At 42.4% G+C, this 22,844-nt stretch overlaps 1 protein-coding gene across 2 annotated transcripts in view; it reads left to right on the top strand.

The window, feature by feature from the left end:
- The window catches only part of Hs2st1 (heparan sulfate 2-O-sulfotransferase 1), a 122,985-nt gene extending 100,701 nt beyond the window's left edge, over window positions 1-22,284 (top strand). The window contains exons 3-7 of one of the 2 annotated variants that reach the window (XM_075981170.1): window positions 1,372-1,457; window positions 8,808-8,946; window positions 16,089-16,186; window positions 18,137-18,294; window positions 19,136-22,284. In XM_075981170.1, the coding sequence (XP_075837285.1) occupies window positions 1,372-1,457; window positions 8,808-8,946; window positions 16,089-16,186; window positions 18,137-18,294; window positions 19,136-19,365 (711 nt within the window). In that variant the 3' untranslated portion in view covers window positions 19,366-22,284. The remainder of the gene's footprint in view (window positions 1-1,371; window positions 1,458-8,807; window positions 8,947-16,088; window positions 16,187-18,136; window positions 18,295-19,135) is intronic. The other variant, XM_075981171.1, reaches the window with a different exon arrangement.
- The last annotated feature ends 560 nt before the right edge of the window (window positions 22,285-22,844 follow it).

A 22,844-nucleotide genomic window follows, 5' to 3' on the forward strand; every position in this document is an offset into this window, starting at 1 on the left:
ACCTGGGCAGGTCCTAGGGTTTAAACTGAGCAAGTCAGAGGACCAAGTCAGTAAACAGCACTCTTCATGGCCTCTCCATCAGTTCCTGCTGTGCTGGGTTCCTGCACTGACTTCCTTTGATGATGGACTGTAATGTGGAAATGTCTGTGAAATAAGCCCTTTCCTCCCTAAGATGTTTATGATCGTGCTGTTTTATATTACAGCAGTAGAAACCCTAGTTAACATAGTCAGGGTTCTCTAGAGGAGCAGAATCAGCAGAACGAACACACACACACATTTATATTATGTATATGCATACATAGTAAAAGTGGATCATGTTGGGGTGGATCATTGGTTAGGAGTGCTTGCTCCTCTTCAGAAAACCTGAGTTTGGTTCCCAGCGCCCAGATGGGGCAGGTCATATCACCTATAACTGTAGCTCCGTGAAACCCAACACCCCCTTATGGCTTCTGTACACGTGTGCACAGAAACACATAGATACAGGCCCATTCAACCATATAAACTATCAAAGAGAGCAAATGTTAGAGTGTCTTATGTGATGCTGCTCAAGTAGTTCAGCAATATCTGTCTAAACACTGGAGAAGCTGATCCTGTAACTGTTGAGTCCACGAGGAGTTCCAGCTTGGCCCTGAGGGCATTCATCTTCAGCCTGAAGAATCTGGGTTCTGACATCTGCAAAAGAAGGCTGCAGCTACAGTAGCTACAGGCAGTTATAGTAGCGGCAGTGGTACAGGCAGCTACAGGGTAAAAGAGGTACAAGGCAGAAAGGCAAATAGAGCCTTCTCCCCATCCTCCTCCCACCGTCTGGGTGCCACCCAAGGGTACTGCCTGCGTCTAGTATGGATCTTCCCATTGCAGATAAGCTGGCCAAGAGAATCTCTTACAGCTGTGCTTATTAGTTGATTCCAGTTTAGTCAAGTTGGCATCCATGATTTACTCCTGCACCACCTACCACCCTGTGTACTCCACTGTTCCTGGGTGTGGTAAATTAGTACATACCGATTTCACTATCTGCCTTTACTTCAAACGTGTCTTCCAGCTCTGTAATTGTCGAAGTTCTGGGACTCTATCCTGCTCCTGAGTGGGCTGTGTTTTGCTGCTCTCAGATGCCGTTTCCTTCTTCTTCTTTTTTTTGTGCCAAAAGAACAAAACTTTTATTCAAAAATTGTGAACATTAGGGTTAAAATTCTCAGCACCCACAACCAGGACACTGGAGACTGGCCGGCCCCCTCAGACCAGAAGCCTGGAGGCTCCCGCTGCAGACCTCAGGAACGGAGGAAAGGGGTGGGGGGTTGTTGAAGGGTGCTTACAGGGGTCAGATGCCATTTCCTTTACGTTGCAGCGAGGTAATGATATGTCCTCCTCTTCTAGGTACGCTTTGTAAAGAATATTACCACCTGGAACGAGATGAAGCCAGGGTTTTATCATGGACACATTTCTTATTTGGATTTTGCAAAGTAAGTAGCATCCAAAATGATGTACTAAAGAATGCTTTATATGTCACCAGCATAAAACCAAATAACTTCATTAAAGTGTTAGGATTTTGGTTTTAAAAAAAGAATATACTGACACACCTCTTTTAGGCCTGTAATTTAAATATTCCTTCCAGTGCTTTACTGCCCTCTGGTGTTCATAAATTGACACTTCTCGTGCTAAGTAAGGAACTCATGTTCTGTTAAGTTAGGGGATATGGAGCAGTTTCTCATATACAACTGAAGCCGACTGACTACTCCAGGAGCACACAGGTTCTAGCCTAGTCAGTCACCACGGCTCTCCAGGTCACTGACCGAGAAAACAAAGAAACTCTCACTCAGTTTTGGTACCACAATGTGTTTTCCCTTGAGCTGCTGTAGGGGGAGATGTCTTAAAAATTAAGAATTTTATTTTATGTTGGAACATGATTGTGTAAGTCAGGGTAATTTTCTCTTAGTTCTCAATAGAAAAGCTCAAAAGGCTGTAGACTACAAACAATGCTCAAGCACTCTGTGGCCCCCTTGAGAGCCCTCGCATCATTAAGGACTAATCAGAAAATTGGTTAAAAGGAATCGTCTAAATACAGCATCTGTTTGAATGTTCTCAGTGGAACACGTGGTTCTGCTCCAGCAAACTTCACATCAAACGCTCAGCTCATAATACTCTGTTAACTTCAGGAACACCAGGAAATGGCTTACTAACTTGGCATTCCTGGTTTTTAAACTAGAGCGTGTGTCTTACAGGAATAATGTTTATCAACTGTCAACTTTAAGAGCCATTCTGTGTAAATTTTAAAATGAAAGAAGTATCTCAATCTCCTTTTTTAAGGCTGAGAAGGAAAAAGAACAGAAAGGTGTGTTCCTGGGTCAGATAATAGAAAATCTTAACTTCTCTGGAAATTATATAATTAAAGAATTGCCCAAATATTACATACATAAAGTGATATATTCCTGACTTCCCTCATAATTCCTAAGATCCTTCAATAAAATTGTAAACTTTCAAGTTAAATTCATACTTTTCTATAAATAATTCATGTTGCAATATTGAAAGCATTTTATAGGCAGCTTTAAAATAAACTAAAATTTTTCTCTGCAGAGGCACTGAACCAGTTTCATAAACTTTATTCATATGCACATTTCCCCTGAAGGCTGCATTATCCTTCAATGAGTGTTTGTTACCCTTTCACCTAAATGATTTGATTTTTTTCTCTACATGGCCTGGTTTCTAATACTGTAGGTTTTCATTATTAAAATTATATATTTAATGTTTTTGCTTTGGGCACAGTCTTGTACATAGAGCAAAGCTCTGGTTTGCTGAGATACTTGAACTTGAAGTATATAAGACTTTTTAAAGAATATTATTAAATACTGACAGCAACTCTGGGTTTGAATATTTTCATATTGGCTTATGTTGTTGGAAAAAGTAATATATTGTGAAAATTTTAATAAACTAACAACATTTTAAACAAATAGCTAAACAGTTTATTAGAGGAAACTCTTTGATGTATCTTACTGTATATAGTCCAGAAATTCTATAGATGTGGTTATCCCTTAGCTTGATAGTCATAGACTCTGTGACTAAGGAGGGAAGAAATAAACATCACTTGCTGATTTTAATACCTTATTCTTCAAAACACTGAGTTGAGAATGCTGGCTAATGCTGTAGTTTTAGTTACCTGGAAGCTGGTACAGGAGGATTATATGTTTGAAACCAGCCCAGACAACTTAGCGAGATCCCATCTCACATCTTAAAATGAGAGTCTAGGAAGATGACCCTGTAGGTAAAATTGTGAGTACCCAAGTGTGAATCCCTAGAGCTTTGGAGAAACCAGGTTTGTAGCACAAGTACTCATATTGGAGAGTGGGGGCAGTGGAGTCCCCGGAAACCCAGCAGCCAGCTAGCCTGCTGGCAGCAGCAGGGAAACCCTGGCTCAAAGGAAATGAAAAGGAACATTGTCATCCGTGATTGTCCTCTGACAACCACCATACATATGACACATGCACCCATGTTCACACACACAGCTCATTTTACAGAACAAGCAAACGGATAATTCTTAATGTTTAAAAATAAATTTATTATGTGGTTCTGTAGGAGAATGTTATCTAGTTATGGTGGGAGACCTGGGTTCATTCAGTCCCTGTTAACCACAACAACAAAGGCACCATGGGGGTGGAGCGATAGTTTAAGCCAGTGGTTCTCAACCTTCCTAATGCTGCAACCCTTTAATACATTTCCTCATGTTGTGGTGACCCCCAACCATACAATTATTTTTGTTGGTATTCATAACTGTAATCTTGCCACAGTTATGAATTGTAATGTAAATATCTGTGTTTTCCAATGGTCTTAGGTAACTCCTGTGATAGGCTCATTCAACCCGGCAAAAGGGCCATGACCTACAGGTTGAGAACAGCTGGTTAAGTGGTTCAGAGTACCGGCTGCTCTTCCAGAGAACCTGGATTTGGCTTCCAGCATCCATATATGGTGGCTCATGACCATCACTCCAGTTCCAAGGGATCCGATGCACAGGCATGGTGCACAGACATCCATTCAGCAAAACACCATACACATAAAATAATAAGGCCTCAAAGTAGGATAAAGATGCAAAAACTGGCTCCTATATCCTTGGCTGGAATCGTCCTATGCTTGGTGGAGTTCCATAAGTTACTTGCTGTTAGAGGGATAATGGTTAGTTCGTGGTGGAATTGAGTTCCGTTTTTCAGTTTATTTACCAGATAATAAAAGACTGAAGCATAATTGAGTTTTCTGGGAACCCAGGGAAAATGTGGGGAAATAGGTGAAAAATCCTTTCTAGTTGAGACTGACTCATAAGGAGTGCACCTTCTATCTAAAAACCTCTCAAGTTGAGTCCTGGCTTTGCAATTTTTCTGCAGTTTTAGGATAGAAAAAAATAAATGTTTTTTATCTAGCAGTTGATTTCTTGTTCTATTTTCCACCCTTTGTCTTAACCCCTTTTGATTTTTTAGATTACTTTACCTAGTCCTACTTTTCCTGTAAGTTCTCAGTCGCTGTTTGTTTTCTTAATGAGGAACAATTTTCATATAGTTTAGATATGACAAATTAATGCCATTGACTTCAATATTTTCTATTTTAAAATTATATAGGTTGGACATTTCCAAGATGCCAGTGTGAATATCAAATTAAATAAGCTGCAGTTCTTGACTAATGAGTTCATTGACATCCCCTTTCTTTCTAGAGTGAAGAGTTTGTTTCCTGAAAACTGAAAATACTCATAACCATTCTATATAAATGTACGTTGTTCATTTATCAGTAGCATTTATTGACCTGGAGTCATCCCAACAGATGAATGTCCTTGATGCCACAGTGTCATCAGTGAGACCAACAGATGCCAACAGGTCATTCACTTCTTCGGAACTAAACCAAGGCTATCTGCCACTAGTATGAACCACATAAATATTTACGGCCAGACTTATGCAGACTTAATGGCTGGTGTAGTTGACATGTTCTTTGGGTCACCACCCGGCTCCCAAATAAAGACACAGAGACTTATAAATTATGAGTGCTTGACCTTAGCTCAGGCTTGTCCCACTAACTCTTTTAACTTAACCTGTTTCTGTTCATCTACGTTTTGCCTTGGGGCCTTTACCTTTATTTCATTCTGTTATGTCCTACTTTCCTGCTTCCTGTGTTTGTGTGGCACTTGTTGTCTCCTTTTCTTTCTCCTTGAGCCTAAATTCTTCTTTCTACTTATTCTCCCTGCCCACAGGGCCCACCTATAACTCCTTCCTCACTATTGGTTCAACTTTTTATTAGACCAGTCAGGTGCCTTAAGGAGGCAGGGTAAAACAGCAACACATCTTTACATGATCAAATAAGTGCAGTATATCTTTACATAGTTAAACAAATATTCTGCAACATAAACAAATGCAACACATTTGCATAGTTGAACAAACATTCTGCAACAGGCTGGCAAGATAGCTCAGCAGCTTAAGGCACATCACCAAAACTGATGACCTGAGTTTGACTCTGGGAACCACCCACATGATATAGGAGAGAAGTTTCTCCTGCAAGCTATTCTCTGGCCTAAACACACAGGCACAGGGCACATGCACACACACACACTAACAATAATAATGTTTTTTTTTAAGTTGATGCTTAAATAAAGATGGAAACTATGTTACAAAAGTCTCAAAGTATAGTATTTCCCAAAGACTGTCACCCCTCTTCCCAATTTCTTTGTCCCTCCTTTAGATTTTGACCAGTAGATTAGGTTCCTTACAAATGCCTGGCATATGCCCTTGCTCTTCAGACAGTTTTTGGTTATTCTACCCAGGCTATGTGAATGTAGTTGTAAAGAAGTAATTCAAGTGTTTGTTCCTTTTGTGCACCACATATGCTGACATGGCGTAGATTTCTAAAGTAGCTGTTAACAAGCCTGTTGGTGGGTAGCTAGATGTAGACATGAGCGTGCTATGAAAAACTCGTCTGCAGACGCCCGCCAAGTGTGTGCCTCTTTCACCAGTCAGTCGTTCATTCTCCTTGGACAGGAGCAGGTTTCCTGTCCTTCTACCCAGGTCTTTCTAAGGAACAACCGTGTAAAGTCTTCAACTAATGAACTTGGTTTTCTCCCCGTAGGTTATAAGGTTGGCAAAGTTAAACCAACAGACCTTGTTAGCTTTGTTTCTTACCCAGCTGTGGAGTGTGGCCCAGGTGGTGCCATTTTTATCATACCCATTTTTTGTTCTGCTCCCCTGCTTCCAGCCCTTTATGCTTCCATAGCCCTTCTGCAGCTACAAGTAAGAACTCATTTCTATTTTCAGAATGAGCCCACAGATTATCTCATTAAAATTGTGCTTCACACATAATGAGTGCCGCCCGGTGTCCACAGACAGCTGTATGCTAGGTGCAGCAAAGGTTTGTACAGTGTCGTACTCTGTTTGCTGTCCGAGACTAGGGAGACAAGGCAAAGTGCAGACATTCTGAGAGGTGCTGGGAAGCACTGAGGCCTAGCTCACAGTGGGGCAGCAGCTGATGGAAAGTATGGTAGTTTCCCGGGGAACCCCCAGCCTAAGGGAAGCTGTCGGTGCCATACATTTTCCCCTCCTTGTAGCTTCTATCGCTTGTCTGTAAGCTAGAAATGGTGTGTGAGCTTTACAGTGCCTTCCTGCCAAGTGCACTCTCATCCAGAGCAGTGTAAGTGGTTAGTGCCCGCAGTCTGTCCACCCTAATTAATACCTCTGTGCTCTCTGGGCCCTCGGCACTGGCGATGAAGTTCCAGACAGAAGGAAAGCAGCTGCAGCCTCTTTAGCCTCTATTGGGTCCTTTCATCAGGTGCTTGCTATGTTTGCTTGCCGATTTATGGATCCTCAGAAAACTCATACAGCAGGGGATTAGTAAGACAAGCTCAGAGTTGATTTTACCTGAGCCTAATAGCATGTGGGTACCGCAGGTGTCAGATGAAAGCAGATAGCTTTGTATGCAGTGGGTGTTGGGGACACAAGAATGTGTCACATCTCTTCATCCTGAAACAGCCACTCGCCTTTGAAAGATGACTCATTGCACTTCTCTACCGAAACCCTCCAGTGGCCCTCACACATGTCTCCTGGAAAGGGGTGATTAGACTCATCTGCAGGGCCATGTGCTTGACTCCCCAAAGCCTGTGGCCTCTCTGCTCCCATCTTCCTTCACTCTCTTTCTTCATGCTGCCGTCTTCTTCCTGTGTCTCCAACACTGGCACTAGAACCTTCAAGACCTTCAGCCTCTGAGATTCCCTCTTCCAGAATGCTTTCTCCCGCATATCTGGATGTGTCCCTTTTGTATATAACATCAGTGTGACTTGGTGGGACATGACCTGTGTGTCTGTCACCTGCCCTGGCATCCTTTCATTTCCCTGAAGTACTAGTCTCTGCACTTTACCATCTGAGCTCACCGATATGTATTGTTCTCTGCCCCTCAGTAAAATGTTAGCTCTAGAAAAACAAGGTTTCCTCTTTCCTTTTCTTCTGTTCCTCCCCGCACACTGCTGTATCTGTATAATCTAGATTACTGCCTGGTGTACATTTGGTATATACACACACACACATAAAAAAATGTGGAGAGAGGTGTTGGAGGGAAAAAAAATACAAGCATTGTAGATCAGGACGACTGGTGTGGTTTTTGAGGTGTGGTCAGGCCTGCCTGTAACTGGAAGCTTCTGCCTTGAGTAGAATTGAAGAAAACAACAAATAAGGTGACACCTAAGCTATAAAAGGACAAACGTAAGGTAACCAAGGAGGTGGGATGAGGCTGTCACTATTGTTACTTTTGAGGTGCTAGGAGTTCATCATGGGGCCCTAAACATGCTAGTCAAGCTGCACCTCAAATCCCAGAAGCTTAGTTTTGACTTCAGCTATTAGTGAAGTTTATTTCAGGTTCTGAAGAGCTGGCAAGCTAGCAGATGGTGTGCTAGGAGAACCAGTTAAGAATTGGTATTTGAGGTAGACCAGTTAGACACAAGAAAGCCAACGAGAGCATCACTGTCAGTTGTTGGGAAAGAGGTCAGTTCCCCTTTCCCATTCCGCAGCGTAAGACTTTTGCCTGGCAATGTGTCCCAAGGTGCGTGTCTCATAGACTGTTTGTCTAGTTCTAGGTAGACTCTAAATGTAGTATTGATGTTGCTGTTTCAGCTAATCAATGTGTCTTGCCCTGTGTATCCTGCAGAGGTTACGAGATAGAGCAGATGGAATACAGTTTTCATAAGAAGGCTGGGGCAGGTAATCTGGGTATAGTGCATGTAGCTTCAGGCATAGGATACCTGTCATTTCCACAGATGACATGGTAGAAATATCACCCTGATAGGCCTGTATAGAAGAGGCCCAGCTAACGTTTGGCTGGCACTCGTGAGTTCTTAAGGCTGCATGGGGTTGGCGTTGTCAAGGTGTGGCCAGTGATGGGCTGAAGCACGTGTTTGTATCTGAGTGACAATGGCCAGTTCATGCCTAGGATCTGATCTCAGGGCTTCACTGTGCAGTCCTCTAATCACAGGCTGCGTGGCTGCTTAAACTCCTCAGAAAGCAGAGCCCTCATAGTCAGAGCCTACCAGAGCCACACCTCCAGGGCCCCTCAAGACAGATTGCCTCCTTATTCCTTGAGGGCATAGGTGGGTATTCTCCATCATTTCTTGAATTGTTTCTTGTTTACTTTGTGGCATCCTAGATATGAAATATTCCCCAGTTTTCACATACTCAATTTCATTTTAATTAATTCATTTTATTACTTCCATATACCATCAGTACTTCAGACTTCTGTATATAATTGCAGGGCATGCCTGCACTAATGAAAATGCTGACCTCATCACTGGAATTCTGCTGTTTCAGATTCGGTGTGAAGAAGAAGCCCATTTATATTAATGTCATCAGGGACCCTATCGAGAGGCTAGTTTCCTACTATTACTTTCTGAGGTTTGGCGATGATTACAGACCAGGATTAAGGAGACGGAAACAAGGAGACAAAAAGGTAAGGTGCTTGCTGTTGCTCTTAAGTGCCCTCCTTGTCCAGTGTTGGCGTTTTGCAGGGAGCTCAGGACTGCAGAGAAGCAGTGGTGAAGTGTAACATGGATAATTCTGTGACTGGGAACTGTCTCAGCATACATGTTTATTACAGCCCTGCTGTATAAGTTTCTGTTCTTGCCGCTGTGTCATGGTTTATTTCAGTGCATGGTTTGAAGCTGCTCATTGGGGTGGGAGGCTTGGTAGTGGGAGGGAGAGGCAGCTGTACTCAGCACGCATGTGAGCACACACACATGTTCAGTTATACATCTCTGGAAATGCCTCCCACAAACAAAGCCCAAGTTTGTCTCCAGGGTGACTCTAAGTTAAGTTGACAATCAATATTAACCATTACACTTACTGACAATTTTCTAGGGGATCATTGTCGATTAATCTATTTTTGTAGATATTTTGTTTCTTTGTCTTAGGGTTTCTGTTGCTGTGAAGCGACACCATGACCACAACAAATCTTTTTTTTTTTTAATTTATTTATTTATATAGTATCCTGCCTGTAGGCCAGAAGAGGGCACTAGATCTCATTATAGGTGGTTGTGAGCCACCACGTGGTTGCTGGGAATTGAACTCAGGACCTCTGGAAGAGCAGTCAGTGCTCTTAAACTGGTCTCTCACTGTGCGCGCATACACACACACACAAACACATCCTTCATATCACCACAAATAATAAATAAATGTGAATTTATTTAATTACCTAAGGCTTAGGAGACACAATCTAATATGATCTTATACCTGTCTGCCTCTGTAGCCTGGTTACCCGTTATGCCCAGCCCAGTGTTTCAGCCACGTGAAATGCACGTGCCCGTGGAACTCATTATTGCTTCATACTTTTTACACACGTGTTGTCCCTCACGTTTAGAGTGCTTTTTCTTCTCTTTAAAAAGCTCTTTTTTTTTTACATTTAAGATCGAACTTGGTCATTACCTCTGCCATGGATTTGTCTCTGATGTTCCCAGACTGAGTTAGTCACATTCTTTTCAAGGTTCCCAGGGCTAGAGAGATGGCTCAGAGGTTAAAAACACTTATGGAGGGCCCCAGTTTGGTTCCCAGTACCTGTGCTGTGCAGTTTACAACTCCAGTGGATCAGATACCTTCTCTTGGCCTCAGCAAACATGTGCAAGTGTGTACAATATGCATGTGTGGGTTGGTGCACACACCTGAGTGCTAAGCACACACATGTATACACACATCTTAAAGAAGAGTAAGGACTCCGGAGAACTTTTGTTTATGTAGCCATTTGTTAATATTTACCAATGTAAGTGTCATCGTTTACATAGAAAATTTTAGCTTGTTTATTTTTGCCATTTATTTTTTTGGGGGGGTGCACATACCAGAGGACAGCTGTGGGAGTTGATTCTCTCCTTTCACTATGGGTTTCAGGGATCAAACTTTGGTCCTCAGTCTAGGGACAAGCACTTTCACCTGCTGAGCCATCTCACTAGCCAGAGAATGTCTTTAAATGGTCATTTTAGGAAACTGTCTCATGTTAACTAAGAATATTTTTGTTTAAATAATCATCTTTCCAAAAAAAAAGTGGCATCATTTTACATTTCAGAAAATCTTCCAATATCTAATTTAATAAAGGTATCCTGATTTTCATATTTTTTTTAATTCAGTCCAATCAGTTGCACTCCCCCCTCCCTTTGGATAAAGTCTATAAAGAAATCCAGCTATATGCAAATAAATATTTGGAAAAGAAATTGAGGCTATTTTTACTATGACACTGAATTTGACAAGTGGAAGGTCCAAGTGTAGGATGTGGAGCCACAGTGAACTTTTCACAGTTAAAATCCATTGATATGTTTGATGCTGTATATGAAATTGGCCTTTTAGTCAGGAAGTTTCCAGACATCTTGCATTTTCATCATACAGTATCAAAAATTCGTATTTATTAACCCAGCTACAGACATTATCAGCGACAGCTTATAGGCTTACGGTGTCAAATACACATTTCTAAAATGTTATTCTCACTTGGAAACTAACTTTTACACAGGCTACTGTGGATTCCTCTGTCTGGAGATGGCCATTTATCCTGTGCACTTCGTGTAGATTGGAGTAAAGAGGTTGCGGCCTCTGCTTAGTAGCATCTTCCAGACCTCAGATAGAGAGCTCACCCTGTCTCCAAGCCTGACTGATGCCACCCGAGACCAGAGCAGCCTTCAGGCAAGGACACTAAGTTATTTCCTTTCAAGTGGCACAGTTGACTTGTTGTAAGGAGATATCACCGAGTACAGGAGTGTAGCCCTGGCAGACAAAAGAGCATGTCATTGCTGAGTAGAGCCATTCCTTGGCCACCACGGGGCCACCTTCCCCCACTGGGAAAAGGAAGGGAAAGCAAGCTGTTTCCTTCTGAGCAAGTGACCCAAAAGTTGCCCACATTCCTTCTGCCTTCAGTCCATTAGCAAGCCCGAGGCAAAATGGCCACACTGACCCTGCAAGAGACGCTGACAGTTTGACCTATGGAGGATTTAGTTGGGGCGGTAACTTTAGTCTGCCTGAGTCCCATAGCAGATTTAAAGCTGCTGCCTAAAAACAGATCTGAAGTCTTCTAAATTTTGTTTGCCTGAAAGACTAAAATACTTGAAGAACACAGGAACCAGGAGGATGCTAATTAAAGAATTGAGTTAAAATAGCCATCCGGTATGATTATTCAGTTTTAATTCAAATAGTATGCATGAAATCCCCAGAGTTGTCTGCATATAGAACATTGTATACATAGTAAATTATGGAGACTTTTAATATTACAATCTCCTACCATGCTGCTTTCTTATACTTAAGCCAATCTGTTTAATGTCTTTGAATTTCACACACACGATCATGTGCACACATTGACCAGTAGTGACGATGGTGAGCTTATTTAGTAACTTACTTGTCTTCTGGCTTGCACTCGAGTCTGGTAGAGGCCTGAAGAAGCAGAGTCCTGAGCTATAGGGAACATGCCATGTGCTGGGCCTGTTAGAAATAGGCATGAAATCAGAAACTTCCTGACCTGTTGCACTTAGTTCCTTGAGCCACGGACTTCATAAAAATTGGGGTCTAATAGAGATAAGTGGAGAAATAACATGTGCTTATTGCCCACCCTGTTTGGTAAAGCCACTTTTTTAAAGTAAGCTTTGGTCAGGAAATCTAACTCAGAAGGCCTTACTCTCTGTCCTGTTGCTGTAACAAAATGCCCTGATGAAGGTGACTTAAGGGGAAAGAGTTTCCTTGACTCACTGTTCTAGACCAGACCCATAAGCTCAGGGGAGTCAAGGTAGCAGGGGCTGGAAGCAGCTACTCAGTGTCTTTAGTCAGCTGCAGAGAATAATTAATGCACTCAAACTTGTTTTCAGCTCACTTTGTCTATTTTCAGTAAGTAATATTTCCCCCTTTATGTTTCCTCCCTTGTACCTGTGCCCCTCCCTTTCAGTACAGTCAGCAAGTCTTCTTACTTCAGTTATGCAGCAGAGAATCCCTCATAAGAATAGCTACAGGCTAGCCTAATTTAAACACCTTTAATCCCAACACTTGGGAGGCAGAAGCTGGAAAATCTCTGTGAATTCAAGGGAGCCTGATCCACAGTGAGATCGTGTCTAAAAACAAAAAAAAAAATCTCACCCTCTTTCTTAGGTGTAGTAATATGAGCGGCGTGGCTGCGTCCCCAGCACCCCGGCTGCCTGGCTAGCTTATGCCCGAAATAACAACACACAAACTGTATTCATTTAATCACTGCTTGGCCCATTTCTATCTAGCCTCTTCTAGGCTAATTCTCACATATTAATTTAGCTTATTTCTAATCATCTGTGTAGCGCCCCTAGGTGCGCTTACCGGGATGATTCTAGCCTATGTCCATCCTGGGTCGGAGCTTCATCGCGTGCGTCTGCCTGGGGGCTGGGAGCATGGCGTCTCCCTGAGGCGTCTGCCCCCGAGAGGAAAGCTGTGGAGTCTGAGCTCACTTCCTCTTCCTCCCAGCGTTCTGTTCTGTTTACTCCTCCCACCTATCTTCTAACCAATGAGGGCCAAGCAGTTTCTTTTTATTTAACCAATGACCTTCCTCCATCAGTTAGGGTTTCTATTGCTGTGAAGAGACACAATGACCATGGCAACTCTTATAAAGGAAAATATTTAATTGGGGCTCACTTAGAGTTTTAGACATTTAGTTCGTTATTGTCATGGTGGGAAGCATGACAGCATGCAGGCAAACATAGGGCTGGAGAAGGATCTGAGAGTTCTACATGCTGATCAGCAGGCAGCAGGAAGTGAACTGGCTTGTTCTTCTGAGCCACAATGCCGTCTCCACAGTGACACACTCCCTCCAACATGGTCACACCTTCTCCAACAAAGCCATATGTCCTAATAGTGCCCTATGGGCCAAGCATTCAAGCACATGAATATGGAGGCCATATCTATCCAAACCAACACATTCCGTCCCTTGGCCCTCCTAGGCTTGTAGCAATGACATAATGCAAAGTGCATTGAGTCCACCTTCAAAAGTCTCCATAGTCTATAACAGTCTCAGACTTATTTAAAAGTTCAAAGTCTCTTGTGAGACTCATGTACTGTCTTAACTATAATCCCCTATACAATCAAAATCAAAGCAGATCGCATATTTCCAACATACAATGGCACAGGATGTACATTGCCAGTCCAGAATGGAGGAAAGGGAGGGTGGTGCAGGCTAAATACTGGACCAAAGCAAGATAGAAAACTCCAGACTCTACATCTCCATGTCTGATGTCGAAATGCTCTTCAGATCTCAACTCCTTTCAGCTTTGTTAGCTGCAACACACTTCTTGGACTGGGTCAACTCCCTGTCAGCAGGTATCCCACGGCTCTGGCATCTCCAATATCTTGGGTTCTCCAAGGCAATCCAGGCTTCAACTTCACAGCTTCACACAGTGACGTTTGTAGGCCTCCATTCAGGGACACCCCTGACACATGTCTGGCCTCAGCAGCTTTTCTTAGTCCTTTCTTCTGCCTTTAGCTCTAAAGCCAGAACCAGTGGCTGAAGCTGCCAAGTTCTGTGGCTTACTGGGGCTGGAATATGGCCCCCTTGTTCAGTTATATCTTCTCCAGCTTTTTGTTTTTGATGATTTTCTTCACAGCCTGAACTTGGCTGTCCTAGACCTAACCTCACTCTGTAGACCAGGCTGGCCTCAAACACAGAGATACACCAGTCTCTGCCTTCCCAGTGCTGGGATTAAAGGTGCATGCCACAATACCTGGCTCCAAACTTCTTTAATTCCTTTTCATAAATTGGAAATTTAGCTGGGTAGGTTCTTGCCCTGAGGTCACCACTCCCTTTATTCCATTTTTTAATCTGTTTATCTTCTTAAACACAGATTTATCTCCATTCTACTTTCTGGTACCCCCTTTTTCCTCAAATTTACACTTTGTACTTTTCCTTGCTCAGCTTGCTCACTTTTGCACAAGAGTGAACACTAGTAGCCACACAATAGAGTCAGTAACAGGCTGTTTTGAGATTTCTTCTGGCAACACAAGCCAAAACTCCTCAGCCTGAGGCAGACTTTTTCAGAAAAAGTCAAAAAGCAGCCACATTCTTCACAACAATCTCTAGGCCACACATTAATATTCTTCTCTGAAACCTCTTGACCCAGCCACCAGCAGTTCACCTCACTCTTACTCTACTTGCCCCCACAGCTCTCACTAATAGCAGCACTTGAAGCATTCAGCTGCTTTTGCAGTCCAAACTCCCAGCCCACATTCCTCCAAACAAAAGTATGGCCAGGCCTATGACAGCAACACCCCAGGCCCTGGTTGGTACTTTTGTCTTAGGGTTTCTGTTGCTGTGAAGAGACACCAGGACCACAGCAACTCTTAGAAAGGAAAGCATTTAGTTGAAGCTGGCTTACAATTTCAGAGGTTTAGTTCATTATCGTCCACACCCTCACACAGTCCGCCTAGGGAAATGCCTAAGTAATGTAGTGGCAAGGCCAAGGTTGTCCACTTAGACAAATTGCACACATATAAAGAAAATTCAGGGAAGTGCTGGAGGGCTATCTCACCTGTGACCCTGTCTCTTGTGCTCACCAGCACTTTGTCTTTAGTACTTCTGCCATCCCCAATCACGGTCTCCGCAGTGATGCTGTGCACACACTAACTGACTGCCGACAGTTGTGTAGCCCCGTACAGTGTGTTCTCAAATGCGCTTGCACACGGCATGACCTTCTCAAGCTCTCTCCATAGTTTAGGGCATGTGTGTAATGTAAAAACTACACGAAGCTTGTTATGGAGATAAAGACGACACATGCAGATGAGTGTGTCCCCTTCTTGAGAGCTGGTTATTAACAAGGCAATGTGTAGAACTCAAAAATAGTAAATGACTTTCAGCTAGAGGTGTAACTGGAAGGCTGGACCTTATATAACCTTTGTTGGTAGAATCAGTTACCAGGGAAGAACATTCTAGTAAAGTCACAGCGATTTGGGGCACCATAAAGTAGTTAAGAACCCATGGAGCAGACTAATATGGTATGAGTGGATGCTCCAAGTCAAACACAAGCAGGAAACACACCAGGAAGGCAGAACAACGAGTGTGGCCTTCTTGGGGTTTTTCACTAGGTGTCAGCACTGACAGCTGCAGGATGGACCATGGCTGTAAGCCTCCATCTGCCCTGAACCGGGTCCTCTGCAAGAACGAGTGTTCTGACCTCTGAACAGCTGTTCAGCCCTCACTTACCCACCTGCTTGCACCCATTTACTCTGTAACTTGTTACATTAAAAGTTTGCGAGCTGGAGAGATGAGTCACTTGCCACGCCATGTGAAGACCTAGGGCCAGTTCCCTAGAACACATGTGAAACTGGGCACAGAAGCACATCTGGACTTGCCGTGCTCTGTGGTGAGATGGGAACTGAAGACAGGAACAGTCCCGAAATCTTGTGAGCCAGGTGTCTGACATTCTCTGCAGTGAGCAAAGACCCCGTCTCAACCAGGACATAAGACAAGGACTGGCGCTCAGGGTTTCTGACGATTATACAGACACCATGGCCGTGCACGCCTACACTCTCAAAGACAGATATACAGAGATTATAAAAATCTGTCTTTTAACTTGAGGCTTGGGTTTCTGGATGACTGTGCTCTTTTTCTCTTTGCTGCAGACCTTCGATGAATGTGTGGCTGAGGGCGGCTCAGACTGCGCTCCAGAGAAGCTCTGGCTTCAGATCCCATTCTTCTGTGGCCACAGCTCAGAGTGCTGGTAGGAAAATAAGCTTAATTAAGGTGCTCGTCTTCCATATCTGGGTACCCACATCTCACGAGCAGGAATGTGGTCGTCTACACATAAATTTCTTAAAAGATGCATTTTGTACACATCCTCACAATGTGTTTTATCAAATGCAGTTATTATTTTGGCTTTGGCCTTCTGTTTTGCTGTATTCCAGCAGAGACCTTAAAGGTAAGAGATCATTCCATAAACCTTATTTTGTCCTAAACTTTCTGCTTCAAGTAGATCAAATAAAAGTAGTTAGTGGGCAGAGTATTTACCTGGTTTTATTGTTATACTTATTTTGAGTTCAGGAGTATCTAACAATATTCTTCTAAAGTAGAGTTCTATTTAGTTTGCTAGTGAGCATGAAGTACAAAAGATTTTACTAATAAAAACTTTCCCCAAAATGTTCTGTTTTAAAATAATTGTACATATTTATTTATTCTAGTCAGTCTTTTGTTTTGAGGCGCTGAGGACCAGATTTGGGGCTTTCACAGGCTGGGCAAGTACTGGGTCACTGGCTGCCTACCCAGCTCCCCAGCTGGCCTCAACTTGAGATTCTTCTGCCTCGGGTTCTCCGGTGTGGGGAATACAGACGTGCACTACCATAACTGGTTATTCAGTCGTTTTCATAGAAAATACAGAAACAAAAAGTCTATTCAAAAGTAGTATTTTTTACACTATACTGGGAAATTCAAAGGATTTCTTAATTATTTGAGCCTCAGAAATTGACATAAAGTTTAAGGTCCTACTTGTAGACCAAAGTGTCATTGTTGACGATGAATCAGAAGCATTGGGAAAGTGTCTGTTCAGGTTTTAGACATTTCCTCTGGAAAGGAACCCAGCCTATAGCCTAAATATGGGCGAGCACTTGTTCTTTGTGAATAAAGCTTTATTAGAGCACAGCACTAATGATGGTGCATTTACTGTCTGCCGAGATAGCAGAATTCAATAATGTGATTTAAACCATATAGCCTGCAAAGTGTAGACTATTTACTCTCTACCTGTCACAAAAAGTTTGCCAGCCTTGCTTTTGAATAATAAAAAGTATTGCGTAGTTGAGTTTTAATTAGAGAGGGTAGTTATATATTTCATACACAATGAAATATATTGGGGAGATCTTAGAAATCAACTAATCTACTTCCTCATCCTCTCCTTTTTAGGTTTTTTAGAGACAGAATCTCTTGTAGTACAGGCTGGCCTTGAACTCTTGACCCTCCTGTCTTCCCTTCCAAATTCCAGGATGACAGAAATGTACTACCACATCCGGTTTCTTGGTCTGTGGTTTTGACTTTCTTCAAATAGTTGAGAAAACACAAAGTGTAGGCACCACCGCAGGTCACATTGGCACTTAAGATGCAGAGCCAGAGCAAAGCAGGAAGAACGTTAGTGCTAATTAGATCCCAGAGGTGTAGTCTGTGTCGGATGAAGCCTGTCGATGTATGAGCTGACACTGTAAACAAGGAGATTTTTGTAGAGCTGTTTCTTACTTATTTTCTCTTTCTGGTATTTCAGAAAATACTAAAGTTTATGGAAAGAAAAGAAACAGAATTTACAGATTCAGATAAACACTAAATACAAATCGCTTCGCCTTTACCGTAGGGGCTCTCAGAATAAAAAAAGTTTTAGAGTAGTTTAAAGCATGAATGCACACCAAGTCAGAAAAGAGAATATATATAACACAAACGTGAATATTTAAAATTGTCCTTAAAATGTGTTCATATTCAGAACCCTGTAGTAGAGTCTAAGTAACTACATGGGAGCGGGAGCAGGATGTGGAAGGAAGTTGGAAACTGGTACCTCCCTAAGATGCTGTTGTTATGTCTGCTGTAGCTGTAGCTGTGTGTTCACCTACTTCCTCCATAACACGGAGGGTCAGAAGCATGAGAACACTTAACCCATTTTACAACCCAGTGCTTAGTTCTTTTTCTGTGGTTTCAGGAACGTGGGAAGCAGATGGGCTATGGATCAAGCTAAGTATAACCTAGTTAATGAGTACTTCCTGGTGGGAGTGACTGAAGAGCTGGAGGACTTCATCATGTTACTCGAGGCCGCTTTGCCCCGGTTTTTCCGGGGTGCTACAGACCTCTATCGTACAGGTATGTACACAGTAGGTTTCTTTCTAAAGCAGATCCTAACTTGTTTGTTTGTTTACAAGTTGACTCTATAATAAATTAGACTAGTTTTCTAGAATGGGCTCTGATGGGAATACTGAACACATGAGCAGTCATGATGCTGTGCCTTCCGGCCTTTGTGAGTCAGTCCTGTACTGATGGCTTCCTTTTAGTAATTCAGTAGTATGCCATCACTCAAAGTCTTCCTAGAGCTTACACCTGCCCCCGGTTCTCCATGATGGTAGAATTGAGTTTAGTGATACATGTTTTACCATAGTTTTTAAATAAACAAAGGCCAGCAAGATGGCTCAACAAAGTGAAGGCACTCGCTGCATGAGCCTGATCTGAGTTAGACCCAGATCAGCAGAAGCCGAGTCCAGGACCTGAGCCTCAGAACACTGTGACAGCCCCCACTCACCCAGTGTTGAGCCTCAGAACACTGTGACAGCCCCCACTCACCCAGTGTTGAGCCTCAGAACACTGTGACAGCCCCCACTCACCCAGTGTTGAGCCTCAGAACACTGTGACAGCCCCTACTCACCCAGCGTTGATCCTCAGAACACTGTGACAGCCTCCGCTCACCCAGCGTTGAGCCTGTGTTTTTTGTGTGGACATTCCTTGCCTCTTTTAAGTCTTCGCCCTCTAACAAAGCAAGCCTCAGCTGATGTTGAGTTTCTGGTTTTTGCTGGGTTGTATTAATGTCAGAAGGCAGCATGTTACTTGCCCTTCGGTGTGTCATGGTAACATAAGCCATTTTTCAAGTAAAGAGGCATTGTCTGTGTGTATTCTATAAGAATTATTTACTTTTCTTATTTTTCATTGTAAGTAGGAAAGAAATCCCACCTTAGGAAAACCACAGAGAAGAAACTGCCCACCAAGCAAACCATCGCAAAGCTGCAGCAGTCTGACATCTGGAAAATGGAAAACGAGTTCTATGAGTTTGCCCTGGAGCAGTTCCAGTTCATCAGAGCCCATGCCGTCCGTGAGAAAGATGGAGACCTCTATATCCTGACACAGAACTTTTTCTATGAAAAGATTTACCCGAAGTCGAACTGAGCACAGGTGTGGCCAAGGCAGTCTTGAACTAAGCTGGGCTCCGTCGTCACCTTGTCCTCAGCTCCCCACCTGCTTTGCTGATAACGTGTCCGAGCCCGTTCTCGTTGGGCTGAGCTAGGGAACAGACATGAATGTCAAGAAACTAGATGCTGAATGGGATGTCAGTGTTCTAAGGAGTTTTTAAGTGTAAGGCATTGATATTTTTTTGTTATTTTGTTTTTATTTCCGTGATAATTATAATCTCCTCCAGGTGAGGGAGATCTCACATCACCTAAAATACACCCATGCAAGTTGAATCAGTAGGCTGAATACCATTTCAGAACAGGTTCTATGATTCTCTTGCTTTTGATAAAGCCTTTTTTTCACCTCTCTTTGGATGAAGATGAATCTGTTTGCCACTTCACCTTCTAGAGGTTTCTGTTGCACACCTCTGCTGGATAGTGCTAATAACTTTGCCGTTATCTGATTTGTTTCTGTGAATTGGGTCTCACAAAGTTTATTGGAGTGTTTGATCATGGTTTCTCAGAACTATTTCTACTGTAGTTGGGTTTTCCCATATTTATGTAGGCTTTATATTTTGGATGATCATTAGTGTTAAAGAAATCAACTTAAAACCATGAATAACACTGTAAAAAAAAAAAAGACAATGCTAAAGCAGTATTCCTGATGCCTGTCTCCCCAGTATCTAATATTGGGGTGTGATTTCTAAGAATGTTGGCATTATCTGAAGCTTTCTTAGGGATTTCCACATATTACTATCAAAAAGTGAGTTTAGTATTTGTTTCTCCATGAATTGTCTGTAACCCAGTACACTGAAGTGTCGGTGATCCCATATGGTGTGCGATCCGTCGGTGAGCTGTGATACGGTAGGATTTTCCTACTTCTGGACTTTTACCTGTAGACTATTTTTACTACGGTGCTTTATAATGTGTTTTAAAGCATTGCATTTACAAAAGAAAAAAAGGAAAATGCTGTAAATATTGCATATTTTATGTATTTGGACCAAAAAGTTACAAGTAAGTAGACAGAAGTGGTTTTGCACCAATTTTATTATGTCGAGTAAAGTCATCAGACCTGCTATTCTTGTATTTCTCATTTAACTTTACTGTTACGATGTCACTGAAATGAACTAACGAAGCCTTCCAATTTTGATAGAGAACATTACTCACCCCGAGGCAGTAGCTATAACGAAAGAGTACTAGACAGCCTAAGCATTTCATCACTGGTTCCTGCTCTGTGTCTTCTAGCTGTGTGATGTTAGGCAAGTCACTTGGCCTCTCTCTGCCTCAGTTTCCTTATCTTGAGATTAGGATACTACTAGCTGCTGTGTCTACCTCACAGGGCTGTTGTGAGGACTAGGCTGGCATGGTGAGAGCACTTGGGAACTGTCCAGTGGGTTTGAATGGAACTATCTCTAGCATATAGTTTCGTACTTTCCATTCTTTTAACAACGAAAACTTTTAAGCTTTATGAGAAAAAAAAAAACCCTTTATCTTGGTATGTTTGTGTTTGATAACTATCCTCTCCGTGTTTTATCTTCTGTGCTTCGGCAACTATTGAAATGTGAAACACCTGTGAACTCCAGCGACTCAGGATCTTTCTTAGCTGACGAGGAGCATGAAACTCTTCCTCAAACTTGAAAGACATCCCTGTTTTCATTTGACCTTGTCAAAAATGGTGGTTGTTTTACACCTATGGTTTCTAAAGTATGCTTTGTAGAGTTAAAATTTCCATATTAATTCTTCACCTTCTCCCTCTGCAGATTCAGAGTCCTCTCAGCCTGACTTTCTAAAGGGGAGTACCTACTTACATGTTTATACTTTCCTGCACAGCACCTCATCAAACAAAGCATTTTCAACAGAAGGCTTTAAAGGTTATTTATTGTTTAATAAAAGGGGCAAAAAGCACTGCATAGAAAGCACTTATAAAGACTAAAGGAATGACAGTGTCGCCCTGCCCACCAACATGAAAATGTTCAGAGAACATAGCAGCGTTTTTTCCTTTCCTCCCTACCCCTCCTTCCCAGCGAAAGTTTCCAAGTAGCTGCTAAAAACAAAGTTTTTTTAATTTTGTTTTTTCTTTTCTCCCCCACCCCAAAGCTAAAGAACTATTTTCAGGTATACATTTGGCTGTTGAGTAAATCTGAGGTTATTCTTGGGAGTCGTAGCAAAAGTCTTTTAGGTAATTAGGGTAACACGTAGTAAACTAGCTGGGGCGTCTCAGAAGCTGTTCTCGTAAAAGACTAGAGGAAATACTCATCTGTCGCAGCCTCAGCTCTCAGTGTTGCAGGGAAACTTCACAAACAGTAGAGACCGATGACCATGGCTATGGCCCAGTTAAACTATCGTTTACAAAACAGACAGCATAGCCGTGCGATGGTGGCGCACACCTTTAATCCCAGCACTCGGGAGGCAGAGGCAGGCGGATCTCTGTGAGTTCGAGACCAGCCTGGTTCCAGGACAGGCTCCAAAGCCACAGAGAAACCCTGTCTCAAAAAACAAAACAGACAGCATGAGTGTGGACATGAGCTGCGGGCCCCTGTGCTGTGAGAAGTCACACGAGGAAGCCGTGGCTGTGTCTGACCCAGATTCCCAGTGAGTTTCTCTACCACCCAGAGCTCCCAGATTCCCACCCGAGAACTGCGTTCTGCCTCAGTGTCACCTGTGGGTCCTTCCATTTTATGTCCATCGCTTCCAGGTGACCGCGTTTTCCTAATTTACCAGTTCAAAATTGGGACATTTCTTTTATCTCTTTTTGGAGTGAATGGGTTCAGAGTGTCCTTTCCAAGGACTGGGAAAAGGTGGATTTGCTTCTGTTTGATTCAGTTTAATCCTAGGAGTCTGAGTCCTTAGAGTATATAACTTTATAATCAAATAAATAGAACCTCTGAATCGATGTGTATTTTTTAAACGTGGCAAATGTGCTTTTCCTTTTTTTAGCCTTTGTGTTTTTTTCAGTAATTTGACCATAGAGAGATTGTTTTTATATGATAGTAAAACAAACTAACAGATTTGAATTTTGAAGATAATGTATATGTGTACATGTATCTCTCTATATCTATGTCTATTTCCTACAAGACAAGGGGTAGCTTTGTGTTGAGCTTGTACCAACTGTTTTCTTATTGCTGGGAAATGGCAACTGTTGATAAATCATTGTGTTTTAAATATCGTGGGAGGATATATTTGGTTTTTACCGGCTTTATTCTGTAAAGTGTCACTTAAATATATCTGATAGCAACACTTGAAGTCCTGCATGGAAGCTGCTTTTGTGTCCCCGGTACAGTCCTATGGTCCCTAACCTCCTGCTGCTTCTGGACTCCCGATGACTGGATTCAAATTATCAAACCCACAAGACTATACATTACAGACTTTTTAAATGCTGAGCTTTACTTTCTATCCTGAAAACTCAGCTAATGCCTATAATTTAAACTACTGATCTTCCTCATTATATGTCCTGTTGGGAATTCGTAAAATTGTCAG

The sequence above is a fragment of the Microtus pennsylvanicus genome, chromosome 7 (assembly GCF_037038515.1).
Source record: "Microtus pennsylvanicus isolate mMicPen1 chromosome 7, mMicPen1.hap1, whole genome shotgun sequence".
Lineage (NCBI taxonomy): Eukaryota > Metazoa > Chordata > Mammalia > Rodentia > Cricetidae > Microtus > Microtus pennsylvanicus.